The 23,228-nt window shown below is 44.3% G+C and overlaps 1 protein-coding gene across 3 annotated transcripts in view; it reads left to right on the top strand.

Moving 5' to 3' along the window:
- prox1a (prospero homeobox 1a) overlaps positions 1 to 16,307 on the top strand; it is a 30,341-nt gene extending 14,034 nt beyond the window's left edge. For all 3 annotated transcript variants that reach the window (XM_030721250.1, XM_030721248.1, XM_030721249.1), the window contains 2 exons: positions 470 to 664; positions 12,581 to 16,307. In XM_030721250.1, coding sequence (XP_030577110.1) covers positions 470 to 664; positions 12,581 to 12,766 — 381 coding nt within the window. In that variant the 3' untranslated portion in view covers positions 12,767 to 16,307. The remainder of the gene's footprint in view (positions 1 to 469; positions 665 to 12,580) is intronic.
- Positions 16,308 to 23,228: the final 6,921 nt, after the last annotated feature.

The following is a 23,228-nucleotide window of genomic DNA, read 5'->3' as shown; positions in this document are numbered from 1 at the left end:
GATGATGACTTAATCGTTTTTCTGGTCAATTATGTGTTTGCGGTCTCACCCCCTCTGTTCCACCTCTCCCTTCACTCTCAGGGTTATGATAGGGGGGAGGTCTGCTCCCAGTGGGGAAGATGAACCACAGCCACACACACACTCTCTTCCACTCCCTCTTTTCTCGCCTTACCCCCCTCATGGCTTGCTGTCTTACTTAATATCTCTATTATCTTCCCTCACTCCACAGCCCGGGTTTCTTGCCACCTCAGATCACACTTCAGCTCTCATATATGAAAAGACACTTTCATCCTTACACTTCTTCTCCCCTCATGCTCAAATCCATCAGCTTAATTAGGTCTAGACAAAACAGCCATGTTTGCATGAAACATATTTGCAGAACCAATTTACTTCCTTTGAAAATGTCTTAGGAGTTCAAGTGAAACAGACTTCCTAAAATGTGCTAACCCTCCCTCATCTCTGATTCCAGTTTAACCGCTGCATAACCTCCCAGCTGATCAAGTGGTTCAGCAACTTCCGGGAGTTTTACTACATTCAGATGGAGAAGTTTGCCCGGCAGGCCATCAATGACGGAGTCACTGGAGCCGAGGAGTTGAGCGTCAGCCGAGACTGCGAGCTCTTCCGAGCCCTCAACATGCACTATAACAAGGCCAACGACTTCGAGGTAAACACCAGCCATGTTTCAGCAGTTCTGTGCATGCTAAACTGTGAAAACAGTACATGCTCAAGAGGAGGAGCTGAGTGCAAATGTAGCCCTTATGAGCAAAAAAAAAAAACTGCTGAATTTCACCTGATACCCTGTGATGTAGGTGGGTACTGTGACACCATGTCCTCTCTGACACTACTGCAACTGTCCTCAATGCTGAGTTCAAGTCTCTTATACATCCTGAGACACTGTACTGCAATATACAATATAAGGTAGCCTTCGCACCATCACGTGAACCCAGTTTTTATATTCGGGACGGGGCATTTTCTCAGGGTTTCACCAAATTTGAAGATTCGTGTTTTTCACTCCAGTCGTAAAGATGTGAGGAACTCTCATCTGATGAGGAAGAAGCCTCACTGACGCCTTACTCGTTTTACATTTCTCACAGTTAACATCCTCTCAGGGATGCATCTACGTGTGTGTCTGTAGGTTTGTTTTTGAAAAACAACACTTTACTTCCCCGTATTCATTTACCTGTCACTGTGGTGTGATGTTTATGTGTGTATCTTTCAGCGCATTGTAATCATAAATTCTCAGCAGCAGGCAACTTCACCTTTAATATGTTTTATTCTCTCACTTCTCCTTTTGCCGCCTTCTTGTGTGTGTGCGTGTGTGTGTGTGTGGGCGTGTGTGCGTGTGATGTTTCAGGATCACCCGTGCTCTCTTTCAGTGTCAGCTGACAAAAGACCTTTTAAAAGCTTGTGTTAAGATGGACCTGAAGTGAGTTGGATTTGTGTGTGTTTGTGTGCATGCACGCGCTCACGTGTGCGTATTTGTTATAGAAAGACCGAGTCTGTGTATGTGAGGGTTTTGTTGTTGCTGCATTTCCCAGTGTCCTGTTCACCTCGAAGGGTACAGCCGTCCCTTGGACCGGCCTGGCATGCTGGCAAAGCACTTCTCCAGTGTGTGTGTGTGTGTGTATGTGTGTATGTGTGTGTGTGTGTGTGTGTGTCACTTTCAGGGGGGAAAAATCTCACTGTTATCAAGGTTAAGCGTCCTACTGTTTTAGTGAGAGGAAGGGGAGAGAAAGAGGGGGAGAGGGGGGTAAGGGGGAAGAGGGAGATGGATAGATAGGGGATAGAGGGTGAGAGCTTGGAGACAAAGGAGAAAGCGATGAAGGGAGGGAGGGAAAAAGGGAATTGGGGGGAATGGAAAGGGGAGAAAGAAGGGTAGAAGGAGAGATGGGGGAAAGAGAGATGACGTGCAGGAGCGAAGTGCCCTTGCGAGCAGTGGGAGTTTTGCAAGCGCTCACATTTAAAGTGCCTCACTCTCTTTCTCTGTGTTTCCGTCTATCTCTCTCTGTCATTATTTGTCCACTGGGGCTCTTCTGTGTCCACCCAAACACACACACACACGCGCGCACACACACACACACACACACACACTCACACACACACACACACACACACACACACACACACAGACGCACACACTCACATACAGTTCCCCGCATCCATCTTCAACCCTCTTAAGGGAGGCTTTGAAAGACTGTGGCAGGCACTTGTATATATATATGAGGTTTTAATATGGCAAAAGGCCATCAGAGCAAAACAGAAAAAAAATAGTCCTTCTATTCAACCGCTCGAGATCAGTGCAGTGGTCCTTTACCTACATCCTTGCTCCGACAATGTGTAAGGACAATACTGTTAAAGGATTTTATTTTATATGTTTTTTGTTTGTTCTGATCATTAATGGTTTCCCCTCCGAAATCTATGCTTTCCATAGGACTGTTTCAGCTTTCATATCAAATTATGCTCTTCTTATGAGCAATCACCTGACACCCCTGACAGGAAATGGAAGTCCCTTTTGGGAAATGAGCTACCAAAAAAACACCCCACTCCAGAAACTTGCTGTTTTTTGTGTTAAGACCTCTTCTAGACATCTTTTAAAACATGCCAAAAATGCTCTATGCAGAATTATTTATGTTAATTATACTTTTTTTTTTTTCAATCTTCTTGATCTCTAATTATATTCATGAGTTTTATTTTTAAAAGTTTAGCACAGTGACTCAATATGTCCATGTACCAAACTTTAGGCGCACATATGCTGATTGTCAATACATGTGCACTGGAGGCTGCACATTAATACTATTAATGGCTTAACTAGTAATTCTTGGCTGAAGAGAGACTTTAAATTCCATGTGGGTTTGACTTTTATTTAGGAACATTTTTAAAATGTCACTATGTGAAGCCAGTATTGCAGAACAAGTATAAACCAGGTTTACACACACAGTTTACACTACAAACTGCACTGCAATTCACTGTAAAACAGATGAAATGACATTCTTGGATAGGTTTGCGTGACTCACATCATCTCTATGATGAGAGTTTGCAAATCCTAAAAGGCTATGCACGCAACATCCAGTGAATATCCCGTACTTGCCCAAACAGCGCTCACATGCCCCTCTGACAAAACCCCTTGTTTCTGAAGCATAAATTAGATGAGGCACCTTTAGACAAGACTATCATTCTTCTCCTGGCACCAGGAAGTTACTGTTGAAACAGGCTTAAGGGGAACAGCCTATTTGCATACATAAATGTAAAAATTTGCAAGAAGACAGACAGAGAGGAAAAGAGTGAGCGAGGCCAGGTGAATAAGTCTTCTGTTGGCCGAGGAGCTGCAGCGGTGGAGGAGGGTGGGAAGGTGTTTTGCATATTAAGGTTTTTTTTTTGCTGGGCAGGTGTCTGAGAGATACAGGAGCTGATTAGAGTTTAACACAAGGAAAATTTGCCCAGCCATGCAAATTTTAACCCCCCTGACAAACCAACCGCCTTGGTGAGCATGAAGACTCTGCGTGCAAGAGTGTTAGTGTGTGGCTTTCGGTGCGCATGTGTGGGTGTTATTAATGTGTGTGTGTGTGTGTGTCTGTGTGTGTGTGTGTGTGTGCACATGTGTGTGTGCACGTGTGTGTGTGTGTGTGCGCGCGCGCATGTGTGTGTGTGTGTGTGTGTCTGAGTGCGGGTGCGTGGGTTGTGTGTTTTTTGCTTTTTGATGTTTGTGTGGGAATGATGTGTTTGTGTGTGTTACATATGTGCGCGGCCACATTTGTTATGTTTTTTTCCGTCTTATGTGCACGCATGTGTGAGTGTATGAGTCTAAGTGTGTGTGTGTGTGTGTGTGTGTGTGTGTGTGTGTGTGTGTGTGTGTGTGTGTGTGTGTGTGAGTCATAGAGGTAATGTGGAGATGGAAATGTACTGGATGTGTATCAGGATGCCCCCAAGGCCCTTTTCTGTGGATCTCTCCCCTTTCTCCTCCACCTCCTCCTCCTCTTCCTCCCCTACCTGCCTGCACCACCACTTGAAACAGGAGCCTACGCAGATTCAGCAAGCGCACACACACACACACACACACACACTGAATTTTCCCTTTGCCAGATTCTGCATCATCAAAGTTCCATCCACCTTGGTGGCGTCTTTGGAATGAATATGTCCTCTGTTTCAGTGATCGCACACACACATTAACACACACACACACACACACACACACACACACACACACACACACACACACACACACACACACACACACGTCTGTGGCCTTTCTTGTTTGATGCTAATCTGCTCTGTCACTGTGCTGGCCTAAAACGCTCCCCATCTCCCTCCCAGCTTCTCTTTTGTCGCGATTGTTTCCCCTTTTCCTTTCATATCCCTCCTCCCTCATTCCCTCTCGTCGTTCTCTCTTCCTTCTGTTCCCTCCCTCTTTTCATTCTTTCATCCTTCTTTTTTGCATGTCTTCCGTTATCTCCCCCACCCCCCCACCCCACTCGCTTTTTCCCCCCATTAGGAAGTTTTAATGGCATAATTGTCACATTCCTTCTGGCACAATGAACACCAGCAGTAATTAAAGAGCTTGCCGTTAATTACCTAGACCCCAGCTCTACTTTCCTCTTTTCTCAATGCCCCCCCCCCCCCCCCTCCCCTCTCTTCTTCTCTTTCTTCTCCGCTTCTCGTTCGCTCTGTCCATCGCCATCAAAGTCTTCCGAAACACGCCCGGCCTCCCAAAGCCTTGACTTTGAGCGAGCAGCGCTTTCATGTGAGGACTCAAGTGAAAATTCTCACTTAGTATCCTTTTCTTTTTACTCTGCAGCCCCTCTGCCCGTCTTTGAACCTCCAATGACAACACACATCATCTTTCATAAGACAGGAATGTGTGTGACCTGGTAATGGGTTAGAGACAGAGGGGGGAGAGAGAGTATGAGGGTCTCATAAAGAGGCAGTTTTATGATGGCTCTGGGAAACTCTCAGATTTCCATAAGGCAGACTAGGCCAAGTTTTCTCTGTCAGTGACCACTCCTCCCACAGAGGACGCACACACGCACATACACACACACACAAAAACATACATACACACACCTGGGTGTTTAAAGAGGAAGTCCCTATGATCTCTATGCGAGAGGGAGGTACCAGCAAAGGTGGTGAGAAGCCCTCGTCTGCATACACACACCCAGGTATCATGTGTCCTCCCTTATCAGCTGCTCTTTCTCCTATTGCAAAGATGTTTCACTCCTTTTGTCTCTCTTCCTCTTTTGTCTGTCTATCCGTCTGTCATCTCTCTATTTGAATTGATAACGTCCTTCCATGGAGATTGACCATATTTGTTTCTTCAAGCAAAGAGGCAGAAAACTTTCTATAGCCTGACTTTCTCACTAAGTCCTCTGCATATTCCCTTATTGCATCCTCTTCTTCCTTTTTCCAACTTCTCCTCCCACTGTCTTTCCATCTCCCTCTGTCCCGTGCTCTCAGTGTCTCTCAAACTCTCCATCCATTACCAGAGCCACAGAGAGCTGAGAGCAGATGCTGTCTGTCCAACCGCCGTGCCCCGTAGCATTGTGTGCTTCACCTCTCCTTCCCCCCTCTCTCCCTCATTCCTCCTCTTCACGTCCCTCTCGGGGCTCCATTTGTTCTCCACCCAGAGAGGCTAATGTCTGTTTTCTCCTCCTCCTGCTGCTGCTGCTGCTGCTTATCCCCTCCCTGTCTTGCACTCCTTCATTCCTGGCCCCCTTTTTTTTTTTTTTTTTTTTTTGTGGTTCCTTCACCACATACAGCCCGATGTGTTTGTGTGTGTGTCGGTGGGCCAGAGGTGTGGCATTGACCGGGTTTGACCTGAGGGAATTTGAGGTGAAAAGGTCAGAGCCATTGTACTGGATGCACAGTGATGCAAACAAGTATAACATACATAAGTACCAAAAAACACACACTTTCACACAGGTGTAGTGCTTCTACTGAAACGGCTCTAGGGTTCTCTTTGAAAACCGATTGAAGACAAAAAAGAGGTAGAAGATGGAACACGAGAGATGAGAAGCTGGCGGTATAGATTTAGGTTCAGACCTGCCAAAAATACAACCAGTGCAATTTGCCAGTGGGTTTATGTCAACAGCACAACAGCACCCTCTTCTCCCCCCAACCTTATCTACCGTATCTACTTTGGTTTTCTTTCCTGCCTATGAAAATCTCCCTTCTCCGCATGTACATTACATCTCCAGAGCAATGTGTCACGCACAGCAGCAGTAAGTAAAATAATCCGCTCTTCTTGCACAGACATATTCATGCATATGTTTGCCTTTTTGCTTTTCACAGAGATGAGGAAAAGCCTTAAAGTTAAGGCAGGGATTGTGAGCTGAGGGTGGGAAATGTCTTGTGCTGTGCAGCCATATTTATTGTAAACATGGACTGACTCACAGATGGATGGTAGATTCAGTCTGAGATATGGAGCTTAGCAAGATTGAAAGATGTTATACCTCCGTTTTCCAGATGTTTCCCTGAGAATTTGGGATATTACACTCTGGAACACCTGAAAGCGACACCTTTACTCTTCTGTTGGATAATCCAGTCTTTCAATCCCTCAATTTCATTCTGCTTTCTACTGAGGAAGCACCGCTTATAACAAGCTATTAAGATACCACCAAAAGGATGAGAAGAAATTTGTTGGGGTTTTTTTGGTGCTAATTTTTCAAAGTGATACTTGCTCACTGTACCCAGGTGGTATCTGCTGGCAGGAGCAAATGCATCTACAAAATGGATCTTATAGAGTGTCGCTTCAAACTTGTCTCATGACTTTTTAATTTTCTTACAGAGAAGATTTAGAGAAAGAAAAGAATAGAGTGTGTGATCATCTGCTTCTCACTGAATAGCTTGGGGCTATTAAGGACCCCCGTTTGACACACCCTGACAGGTCTTTTCTTCACTCTGAAGGCTGTGTGTGTGTGTGTGTGTGTGTGTGTGGTGTGTGTGTGTGTGTGTGTGTGTGTGTGTGTGTGCATATGTGTGATTTAGAGATTTATTCTGTGTTCTGATTAAATGACCAGAGCTGTGTGTAGAGCCTGGGGCAAAGGGGGTAGCAAGGAATCACTTAAAGAACTACATGATCCCCTTGCTCCTTTTTCACCTGCTCACTCACATTCAAACACACACACACACACACACACACACACACACACCATCTTGTTGTGCTAGCTTGCTTTTTCCAACAGTACACCCACCTCATCCTCCTCTTCCTCTCTTCTTCTCCCCTCTGCTCCCTCCTTCTTTCGCTCCTCCTTCTGTCCCTGGTCACCTTGTGAGGGGCAGCCTGCTCTGTGGCACAGCTGCTGATTATGTCATTATTTCTGGACCATTTTGGTCTCCCTCTGTGTGTGTGTGTGTGTGTGTGTGTGTGTGTGTGTGTGTGTGTGTGTGTGTGTGTGTGTGTGTACACGTGTGCATGTGTGAGAGAGAGAGACTAATGAAGCGTGGCAAAGGGACGCATGCCAAAATGACCAGGGCGTGCATCAGAGCTGCAGATGTGTCAAAGCACCCCCCAATATCTTACACACACACACACACACACACACACTCACTGATGCCAGACGCTCCCTCCTTCAATCCAATCTGCAGTTTATTATTTTTCTTTCGTCTCCTGCCATCTTGCTCCTTCACTTGCCCTTCCATTCCATCTACTTCTATCCATCCATCTTCTATCCTCCCTCCTTCGCTGCACCTCCTTGCTCTCCATCCTTTATTGTTTGCCCACCCACCCAACACCCTCCTTCCTCCTACCCTTCTATTCTTCCTCTCCCTCCCTCCCCCTCTTCCCCTCCTCTCCAGATGTCCTGTTCCTATCTTCCAGACTCCCTTGCTCCTTTCTTTCCCTTCTGCCTCCTGTGCTCTCAGTCTCTCAAAGCTGAGCTGACTTCCTGACCTCAGGAGGCCCTGTTACAGCACTCCATGACCCCCCCCCCCCCCCCCCCCCCCCCCCCCCCCCCCCCCTCATTTAGATTGGCTTCTCTCAGCCGTGCAAGCTGAGTCAATGAATTTTTAAGTCTCTAGACAAGGCACGAACTATGATTTCAGGGCTCCCCCGCTGTTAGCAGTTATCCTTTGTACACACTGTGTTGTGTCTGTTACAGCCTTCAAACAATTCACAATTTCTAGAAACTGAAGAGAGGGGGCAGCAAGAGGAGAGGAAAGAAATATTAGAAGAGACCCTGATATGTTATGAATTCTCAGCCTCCATCTATGGGTGGAAGCTTCAGTTAGGAAAAGGTGGAGATGGGATAGGAGAGCGACTTCGTCAGTGTCTTTGACCCTGTCCTTGACTCCCCAGCAGAGGTGCACCTTGCGAAGAGCCCTTGTGACGCTAATGCTCATGTTCACATAGACATAGACACACCAGACTGCAAGATATACACACACGTATATGTATACACGACAGCCCCTCAAGGCTCCCTGTTCTCAAGGCTATCAGTGGAGTGAGGGTGGCTGATGTTTGCTCAGCTTTGAGGCCCGTTTCCCGTCCCAGCAGTCTCCTACAAACACTGGCTCAAACCTCACAAATTTAGATGTCAAAAATTTTATTGAATTTTGGAATAGGTTGTGAAAATGAAGGAACTTCAGTGAGAAACATTTTAACTAAGGATCTTCTGTGACTTTGCCCTTTCTCTTCCTGTTCAGTTGGATTCTTCAGCCATGGCACAGTCTTATCAGAGGGAGAGGGGGCTGGGGGCAAGCGTGGAGAGGGGTAGGAAGAGAGGGGACATGGGTTGTGTTTGCCCAAAATGACAGTGTGGACCAAGGGCTTATCGAGGCCTTTGTAGATTATTGATTGGAGCAGATATGTGAGGCGCAGGGGCCTATGTGTGAGCGTATGTTCGAGTTTCACAAAACTCTGGCTTGACTCACTCAAATGTCACAAGCTCACTCAGTGTAAGTTTGAACTCTTGTTTTGAAATGCCTTACTGCAAACATTAGAATACTTAAAATACAGGCAACTCAAAAATATTTAGTACACATCAGAGTCAGATGACTCCATCTGTGGCATTTAGTGTGTTACTTTAAATCTATAAATTCCATGTCTAATAAACACAAACGCAGTGACCAAAAAAGCATGAGAAGTGTTGGTATTCCCAGGCTGAGTTGGGGTTAGGAATTAACCTGGCTTGCAGCGGGGGCTTATGTTGTGTCCCTGCATTTCATCCTTCAAGGCAAAAGCTTGCTAGGGCACACACTCACACTTACACACACACAGGCATGGAGCCTTATCTTCCAGGGTCTTGTCTTGTTTGGCTAACACTGTGCAAATAGAAGGTGCAATACATCTCCTGACAGTTCCCAAAAGCAAAGGGGAGAAACACGTTGGTCAAACAAACAGGCAACCCTGAGTCACCGAGAGAGAAGAGATTTCTCAGGCTTTACCGAAACACATGCAAAGACACAGACACACACACATGCGCGCGCACTTGCACACAGAGTGTGTAACAGTAGCCTTTATTTGAGGGCTTGGGCCTCTGGCTACCTTTTTAAACGTTTGTCTAAGCAGTCTTAAGACGAGGGCTGCTGCTGGAGTGAATAGCTCCCAGCAAGCCATCCACAGGCTCCTATTGTCCTCCGTCATATTTTATTATCTCATCAAAAAGCAGGAAATCCGATTCCCTCTCTCTGAAAAAGAGCTTATCCTCCTGTCTCAAAGCAACCTGTCACGAGAGAGAGAGATGGACAGAATGGGGAGAGAGTTGTGGGGGAGAGGGGGCAGCCAGTGAAAAAGACTGATTTACCGCCTTACTGCTATCAACCCTACTTTCCTTTTTCTTCCACCCTGCCTTTCTCCTTGATTAGAAGGCACCCAACACCAACCACTATGTAAATGTCACGGACTTGCAGCTTTATCATCTTTGCCGATTCTTTCCACCCCTTTTCCTACTCCGTCTTCCTCTTTTCATCTTGTGTTACACAGGGTGAGAGCAGGAGTAATATCCATTTTCATGAAAGGTTTTTTTTTATTGTTTGTTCTTTGAATCCCTTGCCACTGTCTGCCACACGGCTTTGTCAGCTGAAATTCAAAATGAGCAAGACCAGAAAGTTTTCCCGTCCTTGTTTTCCTTGTCCACACTAAAGGCAGCACGTTTAGGCTTTTTTGCACTTTGGAAAATGGACCAAAAGTCAAAGAAAAAAGGTGCATTTTCATATTTAGCCTGCTTAGCGTAGATGCACTCTCAGTCACCTTGTTTGCCTTTTCCAGACGTCACTCCTCACACACGCGTGCGACTCCACATCCCTCCCTCGCTACCATTTCGCCATTTCTCTCCATCCTTCCCTCTGGCCTCCCTCTCTCTTTGTACATCTGTCCCTTTAATTTTGGGCTCTGCTGAGAAGTTGTTAAAAAGCCCTATGAAATATGTATGAAGGATTGTGAGCCACACGATTGGCCCCATTTACCGGACAGCCGAGCGAATGAACGGCCACACTGGATAATCCCCCACAATGCCTCTGGAACAAAGGCCCAACAGCTGACCCTAGAGAGACAGAGAAAGATGAGGAGGGGGCAGCGAGGCGGGGTGGGTAGAATGGGACAAGGGAGGGGGGTGCAAACAGTTTAGGCTCACTGCTGGTCAGGAGGCAACTCACTCACATACACAACTCACATGCACTCGCAAAACAAAGGCTTGTGGGACAGGAATAACTCCCTTGTTCTGTTGCTCCGCTCTCTCTCCTTAGACTCTTCTCAGCCCCTCCTTCTCTCGCCATCTCTCCCTCCCTCCCATTCTCACTCTCTCTCAGTCAAGAGGATCTGAAATACCAATACCCTTTTCTCCTTGACATTGCTTTCTCCTTGCAGTCAGCATTTTGCTGTCCTTTTATAGTCAAAACGTCAGGAGAAATTCCATGCAGGAATATTCTTAGTAATGCGGCACTCCCTGCATCTAGCACCAGGGTGCTACGCTGCCCGTTAGCGAGGTCTTGCGGGAAAAGTGTGCGCATGCGGGCACACACACTTACTGTAGCTGGCCTCAGAGCGGGGTCATTGTGCCAGTATTCCGTGAACAACATTGAGCCCAAACAATGAATTATATCGACTTCTATCCCTCCAGACGGGAATTCAATATTTGGGGAATTGGGTTATCTTTCGTTTTTTTCTCTCTTCTCTCTGTCAAACACACAGACACATAGTACACAAGCGCCTTATTCACGACTCACCTTTTCACTCGAGCAGTGGACATACACACACCAGAAACACAGGTATCTTAGCCTCCATTCATCACCCCGAGGGGGGATTGGTGGCTGTCCCATGTGTGTTTAAGTGTGTCTGTATGTGTGGTTGAAGAGGCCTGTCGGTGTGTGTAGGTACTTGTCCATCAGTGTGTGTGTGTGTGTGTGTGTGTGTGTGTGTGTGTGTGTGTGTGTGTGTGTGTGTGTGTGTGTGTGTTCCAGTGGCCACTAACCTTGCTGTGTCCTGACACTCCTGATGAGTATCTGCAGGACACTGGAGGAGAGGAGCGGAGTGCGCACTGTCAGGCATTTGGGCAGGCTGCTGCTGTATGTGTGTGAGACAATATGTGTTTGTGTGTGAGAGCAACGAGGGAGGCGGGCAGGGAGACAGTCAGCATTATCCAAGCAGGTGACCCCTGAAGGCTGCGTCGCCCTGGAGCTTTGAGTCGAGGAAAGAGACTCAGCCAAATACACCAGGGTACCTAGTGTGTGCGTGTGTGTGTGTGTGTGTGTGTGTGTGTGTGTGTGTGTGTGTGTGTGTGCAGCGAGCATTATGTAGAGCTCTGTCACCGTACAGGATGTGTCATCTCCTTGGCACAAGGAGGTGTGTCCACTGGTGTGTGTGCTCACACCAGCATAAGCGTGTGTGTGTGTGTGTGTGTGTGTGTGTGTCTGTGTGTGACAGAGTGTTGGCTTGGGGGAAGGTGTCACAGATCTTTGCCAGACTAATCATCTCCATGGTGTCGGTGAGCGGTGCTGTCAGGGACACTAAAGAGGCAGCGTGTCTCCCCGTTCCCAAAGCATTTAGTACTTCCTCTTTCGCCAGCACCTCTCTGTCGCTCTTCAGTCAGCTCTACTCTCTTGTCTGGTCGCAGATTTACAGTGGGACTCATAAACATGTCACGCCCGCCATGTTGCTGGGAGGGAAGTGGGAGGTGTGAGAAACCTGAGAATTCACAAGAAGTGACTTTTCTCAGGCCAACACCTCGACTGGTGTTTAAGGAAGTAGTGACTCAAGAGGCAGGAGATTTACGGTTTTACATCCACTGTGAAAATATGAACACGTTGTACAACTGGGGAGAAAACAGTGGCTGTTTGGGAAAGTGGGTTTGGGTTTTGGCAGTCAGTCAAGTTTCGTTCCTATTTTCCACGGTATTCAGTGGCTGAAACACTTTTAGGTTTGCATTACAACTAAGTGCCATAAAATCAAACCGCTAAAATGGTGTGTTTATGTTCAGTAATATGAAGGATGCAATTAAGAGGAAGTTTTGCAGTGAGACTTAAAATACCTAAGGACATCCTTCACAACTGTGTTTCACATGCAAAACAAAGTGAAGGACGACACAACACTGCCTGTTTACTCATCACATCTGTCCACATAATTACCCATTCCTTCCTCTCTGTGTTCATGAAGGTCCCCGATCGTTTCCTGGAGGTGGCAGAGATCACACTGAGAGAGTTCTTCAATGCCATCGTGGCCGGCAAAGACGTGGACCCGTCCTGGAAGAAGGCCATCTACAAGGTCATCTGCAAACTGGACAGCGAGGTCCCGGAGATCTTTAAGTCCCCAAACTGTCTCCAAGAGCTTCTACATGAGTAAATTTCACCTCCTCCTCTTCCTCCTTGCTCACCGCTTTGCGCTTTCTTTGTTTTTCTGATTTCATAGAATTTCAAAATTATATTATCATTTGTTTTGTTTTGTTTTTCCTTTTCTCCAACTTTACTTTTGATTTCCTTTTTTTTAATTATTTTTTTGAATGTATGAAAGTTATGGAGTAGCATTCCCAATCTAAAGCCCCTGTGGCAGTTCCTAAATGACCTAGCTATTGTGTTGTTGTTCTTATATTATGCTGGTTATTACATGTTTTGTTTTTCTATGATTCTGAATTGAAGAGGCTCTGATCTTATTGGGTGTTTTTATTTTCTGGACCGTGTGAACACTCTGTTTGGCCTGTTCTGTGATCAACACTAACAGCGCCCCCCGTGTGTGGAAAGAGTTCCCATTTACACTGCTAAGAACATAGGCTGAGTTCCCTGAAGACTTGACTTGTGGCACCCACGGAGGCCCCTCCAGTCCTGGGGGGTATCCATGTGAACTGCCCCCCCTCCACCTCCCAAGTGCAAAGTGGGTGCCTAATAGACTGTGCTATTGAAGATGTTCCTCACAGGACAGTCACATGCACACATGCACACAAAAGCAAGGCCTAGTGAGGTTGTTGACTGGACTAAAACTGGACTTTTGGTACTGGTCTATGAGACTTGGACCGGTTTCAAATAGCTACTGAGCTCTACCATTTTTTTTTTTTTTTTTTTTTTTGAAGTGTGTTTTCCCTGCAAATGGGGGCATTGTGTTTATTGGGTGTACATTATTATTTTGATTATTATTCTTATTGCTGTTGTTTATGATTATTTGTCACTACTGCTTGCTGAAGATTGGCACTTCAAGATTTGTTTGTCCCTTGATGCCATTGCTGAAAGAAATAAATTATTGCTATTAATATTATTCCAAAAGATTTTAGATTCTGAAGTATCCCCTCCGCACCACTCCCACCCTCATTTCCCATCCTCCTCCTTTCCTCACTTCTTTTAGTTTGTTCATCACTGAAGTGGACTTTGGTTTTGTTTTGTTTGTTTTGCTGTTTGGTTACTGGGGCAGCTTTGTTGGATTTGGATTTTATTCCAGGGAGATTAGAGTGGGCTTCTCTATTCACCTGCAGTGTGTAGTGACAAGCTCATCCTGCACAAGACCGGTCCAGTAATGATGCTAAAAATAACCAACAAAGAAAGGCTAAAAAAAATATGAAGTAAATAAGAAGTATTTGGAAGAAGTGCGTTTTTTTTTTTGTTTGTTTTATTATAGCTGTTCTATAACAGGCTACATTTTTTTCATAGCCGTTCCACCTTTGACAACTAAACTGCTCCCCCTTAAAGAGCACTTGTTCATCTATTAACACAATATTTTTCTATGTCGACATTCACAATTAGTAAGCATACATAATAACTGCAAGGTTTTTTTTGTTTTGTTTTTTGGATTTTTATAGCACTAAACAGCTCATGTGAAAGAAGTTAACATATTTACACTGCTGGCTCTTATTGTGGTTAGCCCATATATGGTGTAAATGGCATTATGAAGTTACTTTAATAACAGTTGATACTTGAATATATCAAAACCTGAAGTACAGTTTTGCTGAAAACATAGGTAACCGAACAGACGTGAATAGAAACGTCACGCAGAGGGGAGAAAAAAAGAATCTATCATTAATTCTGCTTCAAGTAGAACTTACCCCGATAACAATAACATACACACACACACACACACACACACACACACACACACACACACACACACACTGGCAATGCTCCTTCCCTCTATGTTCACCTGCTGCTGAGTGATTTAGCTTCTTTCTCAGTGCAACAATATGAGGTTAGAGGTGAGCACTCTCCCCCAGGGGTAGACGGAGAAGCTCTCAGCACTACAAAGACCAGGGACAAAGGCGCAGAGCAAGGAGCAACATGCACCTGAAGCCCTCTGCTCTGCCCTGCCATCCCACACGGCAGCTTTTAAGACCCAAAGTGTGATTCTGTTCAAGCCACTGTGCCCAGTTCGTTAAACGGCATTCCTTTCACTTTTACCTGAGGTTCTAATCCCAAAATTTTTTCACTTGAGCTGAACTTGTATATGTACTGTTTTGTTTTTGTTTGTACTTTCACCCATCCTCTCAGGCTATTAAGATTTTACGAAGCAGTTAGTAAGTATTAGCTGCTCTTTTTGTCGAGGAGGTAAGTTTGAAGCATTGAGTGAACTTTCACATTTTGTTTGGTGCGTGCGAGCTAGCTGGTGATCTCACCTTGCGACATTAGCTTATAGCGTGTCTGTGTGTGTGGCACAAAAGATCAAAAGGGGCAGGTTGCTTAACCTGCTGACTTGTCTAAGCAAGACAAAAGGCCTGACAAAAGAAGGCAGAGAAAGACAGAGAGCTACTCCCTTCATTATGTCCCCCTTTTCCTCCCCGGACAGTGTTCTCCTTCTTAAGATCTGGAGCCCTGAGAGAGCGAGCGGGACACATTTCTCACTGAAGGATGGGCCAGGCCCTGCAAGTCTCAGAGTCTCAAAGCACCAGCCAAGGGCTCTAAAGCACCACAGACAAAGGATAAAGAAAGGAAAGGACACTTTTATCTGATGCAAAGATTATTATCGTACCACGCCCTCCCCCTTTCCTGCAACTCCACCCTAAACTTAAAGAGTTCCTGCATCTAAAAAGATTAATTCAGGATAATGAAGACTTATGTGCAAAAAAAAAAAAAAAAAAAAAAAAAAAGAAAGAAAAAAGGATTAGCAAGACCTTCATGCCGTGGTGAAAATATTTTTGTCAAGTTTTCGTTTTCTGGGGTTGTTTAATTTTTAGGATAACATTATTGAAATGCATATATAGCCTTTTTTTAATAATTGTAAAGTATAAATCTATGGGAAAAATATATAGTGGAAGTTCTTTGAAAGGCACTGTTAGAAACTGTTTCATAAAAGAAATCTTGAGGGTATTTTTAGTGACAGTTTTGTTGAAATCTGTATTCTGAATGAGTTGTTGGTAGATTAGGAGCAATAGTAGTAGGTTTTTTGCAGGTTTTGTGACCAGTTTTCCTTTTAGTTTCTTTACCTTTTTTTTGTATTGTGCTGAATGGCTGTCTTCTGGAGATCAAAAAAATAATAATAATAATAAACTTGGAATACCTTTTCAGAGTATGAGATATTGTTGTTGCTGCTGTAAATACTGTCAGGATGAAACAAAGAATAGCTGTACAGATTTTCTTTTTTTTCTATTATCACTCAGAGTGCTTGAGAGGGGTGAGTGGTTGAAAAAGGAAAAAAAAAAAAGAGAGACTTCACCCACTCTCCGACTGGACTCATAACCACTCTTCTGAAAATCCACAGAGGAGTGTTTTTGCTTTTTTGCTTATTTTCCCCCCCTCTGCCATGCCTTTAACGGGAAACAGTTTCCCATCGGCAGTGCCCTCGAAGTTGCACCAGCATTCATTTCTTTAATTTTTCCAAAAAAGAACAATGCATCAGACTAGCGGTGGGGTAATGGTGATGTCACAGCGCGGCCCGTTGGCAGCCTGTGGACTCCGTCTCACCCCCCCCCAAAAAAAAAACAAGGGCAGATTTCCGCCAATGTAGCTCTAGATTTGACCCAAGAGACAAACAGGAACTCATTGTCATCAGAAGACTAGTGCCATCCGTGGATGGGGAACATTGTACAGTCACAGTTTAAAGGAAAAAAAAGACTGCAGACAGAAAAAAAAAGCGATTTATACCCTTTTTTACTGGGTTTAAAAAGTGGGGAAAGTTTGGAATTTTGTGGAATTTCTGTATGCTTTGCAGTGTGTGTGTGTGTGTGTGTGTGTGTGTGTGTGTGTGTGTGTGTGTGTGTGCGCGTGCGTGCACACTGTATATGACTGTGTGTGTGTGTGTGTGTCTGCGTGAGAGAAAAGACCGATTATGAGAACCTGTGAACCAGTGTGTGACACAATTCTCAACACTGTGGCCCCTCCCCCACCCCTGGGAGTACCATCCTGACATGTAAATGACTCTCATTAAGCGTTGGCAACATGTGTTTGGTGTGTGCGCGTGCGCACGCGTGTGTGTGTGTGTGTGTGTTGCGATAATTTCCTCTGATCTGTTTTCTGACCTGTTTGAAAGAGGTTTTTGTTTCTCGATGCTTTCAGTAGTAATTCCTTTTTTATTACTATCACATTGCTCCTCTTTTATTGTAAATATCAACGACGTGGACTTACAGTGATAAATACTGCCTTTGTATAACTTAGCAATATGTTATGTAAATAATGTTTTGTTGATGCTTTTTTTTTTTGTATGACATCATTATTCAATTCTAGTGCAGTAATTCCAACTGGGACAGCCATGTTTCAAATACAGTCTGAATAGTTACACAGGTTGTAAAAAGAAAAACTCATGACATGGCTGCTTTTTTCTGTTATCGGTGTCTATTTGTCTTGCAGTTTTTGTGTAATTTATTGGTTTAATTTATCCTAATTTATTTGATGTTGTTTTATTTTGTTTTTCAAACAGGGAAGGCTGTACTGCATTTGAATAAGTAGAACCAACTTACAAGATTTATTCTTTATCGAATTTACAAAAAAAATTTTTTTTAAATTGACAGAATTGATGAATGGAGATCTTGGCAGCTATGTGAAACTGGATGGTTGAAAAAAAATTATTAAAAAAAAGATTTGACGGGGCAGAGGGTGGACTTGAAAGCTGAAACTAGTTTGAAGCAGTTTTGTATTTTCTCTTGAGATTTTTTCCCTTGTATTGCTTTGGCCCAGCCCAAAACAACCAGTAGTCAAATTGCCTTTCGTGCCTTCACCCTCTATGAACTGAATGTATGTGCAGTATATATGCAAGCTTGTGCAAAATGAATAAAAAATTGAAATAAAAATGAGAAACAGAGTGAAAAACGTGAGCGGCTTGTGGTTTGTTTTTAATCGCTGTACACAAAGCGCATGCACAGATCCAGTGTGTGTGTGTGTGTGTGTGTGTGTGTGTGTGTGTGTGTGTGTGTGTGTAAAGCGTCAATAAAATATCTGAACTTATCTGAAAAGATACACTATAACAAACTGAATTTTGTAAATTTTTTGTAAATACCATTGAATACTCTAACAGCTGATGCTTTTTTGTGGGAAAAAAGAGAAAGCCACTTTTTCTGTTTGGCAAACAGAAAAAGTTTCAGTTCAAACCATCAGTTACTTTGCATTTAGACTGACAGGTGTGTGAAGCGGTTTCCACAGTTTTTGTGCCCAGTCCTGTAAGAACTAATTATCCTCAGGGTGGCTTTTAAAATTTTCAATACAGCAAAATTCCTGTAATCACACAATACAAGAATTGGAAACTGGGAAAAAAAGAACATCATTATTTTACAATAAAAAACTATGTGTGTGTGTGTGTGTGTGTGTGTGTATATATATATATACACACTGCCTTCATATATATATGTCAGTACTGTAATTTAATAGTATCCACTTGAAATTTCCCATCTTAGTTACCAACTGTTTCAGTTACCAGTAGATCTCTGATGACAGTGTAATTTATTCTGTCCTGTTTGGGTGAATCAGAGCTGCCCTGCTCATTGAGTGATCATTAATTAGGAGTTTGGCTGCACAGCTCCGTCCTCCCATCATAGTTTCTCTACAGGCTCAAGAGACAACTGCAGGTGCTGCCTCATCAGGCTAAATGCAACAATCGAGCACGGGCGCATATACACACACAATGAAGTATTCTCCTCATTAGAAGTGATTAAAAGAAATCCTCCACAAGGGTTGTAGGAAATAATTACACGATTTCTGTGTAAAGGGGAAAAAAGGGATTATAAATGTTTAGGAATCAGTGTGAGGAGAGAGCAAAGAGACGAACCTATGAAAACCATTTTCATTATTACTCTGTGGTTATTTTCTCTGTTACATTTCTCCTGAGAAATGACTGTGACAGTTCCCAATAGTTGAAACAGATGTTTGTACCAACCGGCTTAAAATCCAAAAGAAATAAAGACGAGATGCATCGACACCTTCAGTTCGAGAAGGTAGAACCAGCAACATTTTGGTCTTTTTATATGAAAATGTGTCATAATTTATGTTGATGATCTGTCAGTGGGGTAATCAGCTGACCGTGTAATCTTTACAGTTTCCAAGTTTAACCAATAAATCATGTGTGAATGTGTGCCTGTGGGTGTGTGTGTGTGTATGTGTGCCTGTGGGTGTGTGTGTGTGTGCTACTGATCCAAAAATAATGCTAATCTAATTTCAATAAAACATTTCTTTAAAAAACAGCAATGATTGCCCACAAAAAAACAAAGACACTGACTAAAAATGATTTTTAAAGAAAATGCATGACCTATCCTCATATATTTTCCATTTTGTCTGTTTGTTTTTTTTTTATGTTTGCTGGTGAGTTTGGGAGTCATTTAAGAAGAACACAGGACTATTTTAAAAAGGCACGGTTCATTCTCTCTGCATCATTTTGCCGTTTTCTTATCATGACCTCTGTTGTACTCTCCACCACGCCTGCCCGTTGCTGTTCCTTTTCTTCCTTTGTTCTTGCCTGACTGCTTTTCACTCTTTTTGCTTTGATGCTCATTTTTGGAGTTGCTTCTTTTGTGTCTTTCTTGCTTGCTTGCTTTTATTCTTTTCTCTCTCTCTCCCTCTCGTGTTCTTTTTCCCTCTCGTCCTCCGCCTGCCTCCCCTCGCTCGCCTTAACCGGAGGCTACAGCTCCTTAGGTTGGGCTGAGACAGCATCTTTGTACAACACCGACCGTCTGCTCTGTAATCAAATACCATCTGTCGCTACATCTGAAGACTCACTCTCTCGCTTCCTCCACCGCGCACACACAAGCACGCACGCAGGCACATGCACACACGCCACATCTGTGCTTCCTACTCTTGAATACTGTGTGTGTGTGTGTGTGTGTGTGTGTGTGTGTGTGTGTGTGTGTGTGTGTGTGTGTGTGTGTGTGTGCGTGTGTGCGCGCAGTGTTTATGTACAATGACCCGTGTACTTACAATCATTCCACCTGATTCATTCTTGGCCTGCAGAGAGGAAGTCACTAGAGTCACTTTCCCTGCTTCCTGTTTTTTCCACCGACCCTGCTGAGGGTTCAAAGGTCATTGTCTTCAGGTATCCATGTTTGTTCTGTGTCAGCAAGACCTTGGCTGCCGTATCACACGGGAGATAGTGGACTTTAGCTCCTCAGTCTTAGATCAACGCCCCACTATCTCAAAGGCTGCCAGCCTTTCCCAATGTTTGTCCAATGTTTGTCCCTGCTCCGGCACACAAAACGTTGACACGGTCCCCAAGGTCCCTCACCGAGTCCCTCCTCCCTCTGTGGTCACTTGTTATCACACACTCAGGTTCAAGAACATTTTCCATTTAGTGTTAAGAGCGGGCTTTTTTTTTTAAGTTGGAAAGGCTTTCTTTAAGCTTTCATCACACATTTAGTCTAAAAGTGTATTTTACAGCTCGATGGCGGCGAGGGATTTGCAGCAACAACAAACAGAAAAACGTTTGGTAAATATTACCACACACAAGAGCTGACGTAATTCCCCACACCGGGGAACCTTTGTGACGAAGAAACACAAGGACTTAGGATCTCATTTCGATTTCTTCTCTGTGCAATCCTCCTACTAATGACCAAAATGAGCTGTCCACTCTTTGAAACGTTTTGACACCTACTCCTGCAAAATAACCGTGGGCTCAAAGCCTGAACCTTAGAATAATGGAGTTTTTATACAGACAATGGAAACCTGCTTGTGTGCACTCTCCTATATTTGCTCATCTGTGCTTTTATTTGATTACTGGATCTATAATTAAACAGAAAAATGATTCGGGTTTAATCTAAAACCATGAAAACAGATTTCCACAGTGCACAGATTGATGGATTCATTCTGCATGTGTTGGTGATTTAACACTGGATTCCAGCTATTGGGGATGGAGCAACACACCGGTCTGCTCCAGAGCCACTGGCAGAATCTGGGATTAACTCTGGGTTGCCCACATTTGGCACCAATGATGGGGACACCTAGTGGTTAGTATGTGCAGTTTCGACTCACTGAGAGATGTCATTTATCTTGTCCTTATTTGTGCACTTCTGTTTGTTCGTTATTCACTTATTTCTTCAATTCCACCCGTATCTCTGTCCATTTTTCCAGCATGTGTGTATAAATTTGTTTTTTGTGGAGTTGGGAGATTCCAGTTGGGCAGCTCATTGTGGCCTCTTTTTCCTCCCAGCTTCTCTCTCTCTCACACACACACACACTCTCTCTCTGTCCCTCTCTCGCTCTCTCCCTGGAAGGCTTGAACGCAACTGGAGCCTCGGAGGCTCAAGAGAGGAGCCTGGGAAAGAAGGAACAAAGGGCCGTCCGTCTGCAGCTATCGCCACTCTGCACCTCCTCTTCTCTCTCTCCCCCTGTTCTTCCCTCCCTTGGTTCCCCTCTCTCCCCACTGGCCAGCGCCCCAAATTAAGACTTCAGACAAGAAAATGGGCTCAATAAAAAAGGGAGAGAAAGCAACAGAAAGAGAGAAAGAAGGAAGTCCGTAACAAGCCAAGAGGAGCAAAGCGACAAAGCCTCTGTTGTTGGATGGCAGGGCCGGCCCCACTGTCGCTCTGCGAGGAACTGTCACTGTGTCAACTTGGACCCCTCGTTGCGAGGAACACAAACACAAACCATAAAGAGCGTGCACGCAAAACATACAGCTGCAAACAGAAAACATGCTGCAGAGGACACTGCGCACGTGCTTCCATACCCACAAAAAAAGACTGCGTGAATATCGGGTATGTAAACTCAGAGACATGCACACAGAGAAAACATGCCAAGCACATACTGATCATCCAAATTAGTATAGACAGTATAGGTGAGAAGACAGCAACTGTGAATCCCCGCAGCACCCCTTCATTTTGGCTGCCAAGAAATGTCACAGGGGGCGAAGTGAGAAGGGAGGGACTTCCCTTCAAAACTGAAGGAAAGTGAATGTTTGTGAATGCGTGCACATGCGAGAACATGTGTTAAAAGTAGGCAACTGGAAAAAAAAAACCCAAAAGCTTACTGTATATATAAAATATATCTGCCCACTGAAGACACCCACTGAGGCCTTAAGGATGAGGTGAGTGCCCCAAGGGCAAACACCTGTTAACAGGTTTTATGAAAGACACACACAAACATCCAACCTTGGTCAATTTCTCAAATAAAGATGAAAGGATCCTTTTCACATTTTTTTTTAAATAATAAGCTCTTTATTCACTTCAAGAAGATAGGTTAATAGGGAATGTGTTTGTGTGTGTACATAACTGTGCACTGGGGGTAGAGATAGAGGCTGAACTGGTTTGGCTTCTTCCAAGCTTAACTGGGTCTAGTGGGTCCAAGACAGATGGCACTCGGGGCAAAGCCAGTCTGGGATCTCTCTCTCTCTCTCTCTCTCTCTCTCTCTCTCTCTCTCTCACTCGCTCACTCTCTCTATCACTCTCTCATACACACACAAACACACATCGCTTTTAATAGCCATTATTGGCATCCTTTGCCTCTTCCAGATCCCTGAAACAGAAATCACAGAGGCCCATTATATTTCCTTTTGACCCATTTGGCAAGATGATGGGAGCATCGAGTGCTGGATTAAATGGAAAGCAGTTTATAATCCAGTAATTCTAATGTTTTAATTACTTAGATGAACAGGAGGTGTTTGAGCAAAGGCTAATCTCTGAGACATAAGGGTGAGAGAGCGAGGGGGAGAGAGAGGGAGAGAGATTTGTCTTATTCTTTGTAATACACACATAGGCTTACTTGTGGAATATTAGCTGCGTATTAAAGTTTATCACCTGTTATCAACACAGATTAAAAGATTCACAGACTTTATAATTGACATTAAGGTGAGCCCCCCCCCAGGGCTGAGGTGCAAAACCATTATCAAGCTTACCTGATACAAAGCAAACCATTATCGCAGTGCATTCCTATACAGTTTACATTTGTGCAACTTGTATTTATTCCACGTGCAACATCTTCTAGTTTTGCGTTTCTAAACTAAATTCGATGAATTATCACAAGTGTTTTTATTTGAGATCTGCTGTATCTTGAGTGACACCCATAGCTGTAACCGATCCCACAATTGTCTTTGATAGCCACCCCTCCTGTCAATCAGGCAGCAGGACAAAGGCTTCTAAAGCAAGGCTGATGACCTCATGCCTGGGGTCTGCTCCATACCGAAGGGGTCTTAACACCGTTCAACTTGCCTTTTGTGTCTGGAGCCGTTTTTTCAGTACCGAGAATCGACTCGTAGTATCTCTTGGGGCTAAGGATGCACGCAAATACACACACGCACATACATGCGCCAACACACATCCCCTTGATCCACGGACTGGAGCGTTGAGCCAGGAGTGAGCCTTAAGACAAGGAGTGACAACCGGGACAGCTGCAAGGGTTGGAAGCCAATCTTATCCCCCCCACCACCACTACCACCACCACCACCACCCCCACCCCCAGCACTCCAAACCCCCACCACAACCACC

The sequence above is a fragment of the Archocentrus centrarchus genome, chromosome 24 (genome assembly GCF_007364275.1).
Source record: "Archocentrus centrarchus isolate MPI-CPG fArcCen1 chromosome 24, fArcCen1, whole genome shotgun sequence".
NCBI lineage: Eukaryota > Metazoa > Chordata > Actinopteri > Cichliformes > Cichlidae > Archocentrus > Archocentrus centrarchus.
The sequence above is the reverse complement of the archived record's forward strand: the minus strand, read 5'-3'. Positions and strand labels throughout refer to the sequence as shown.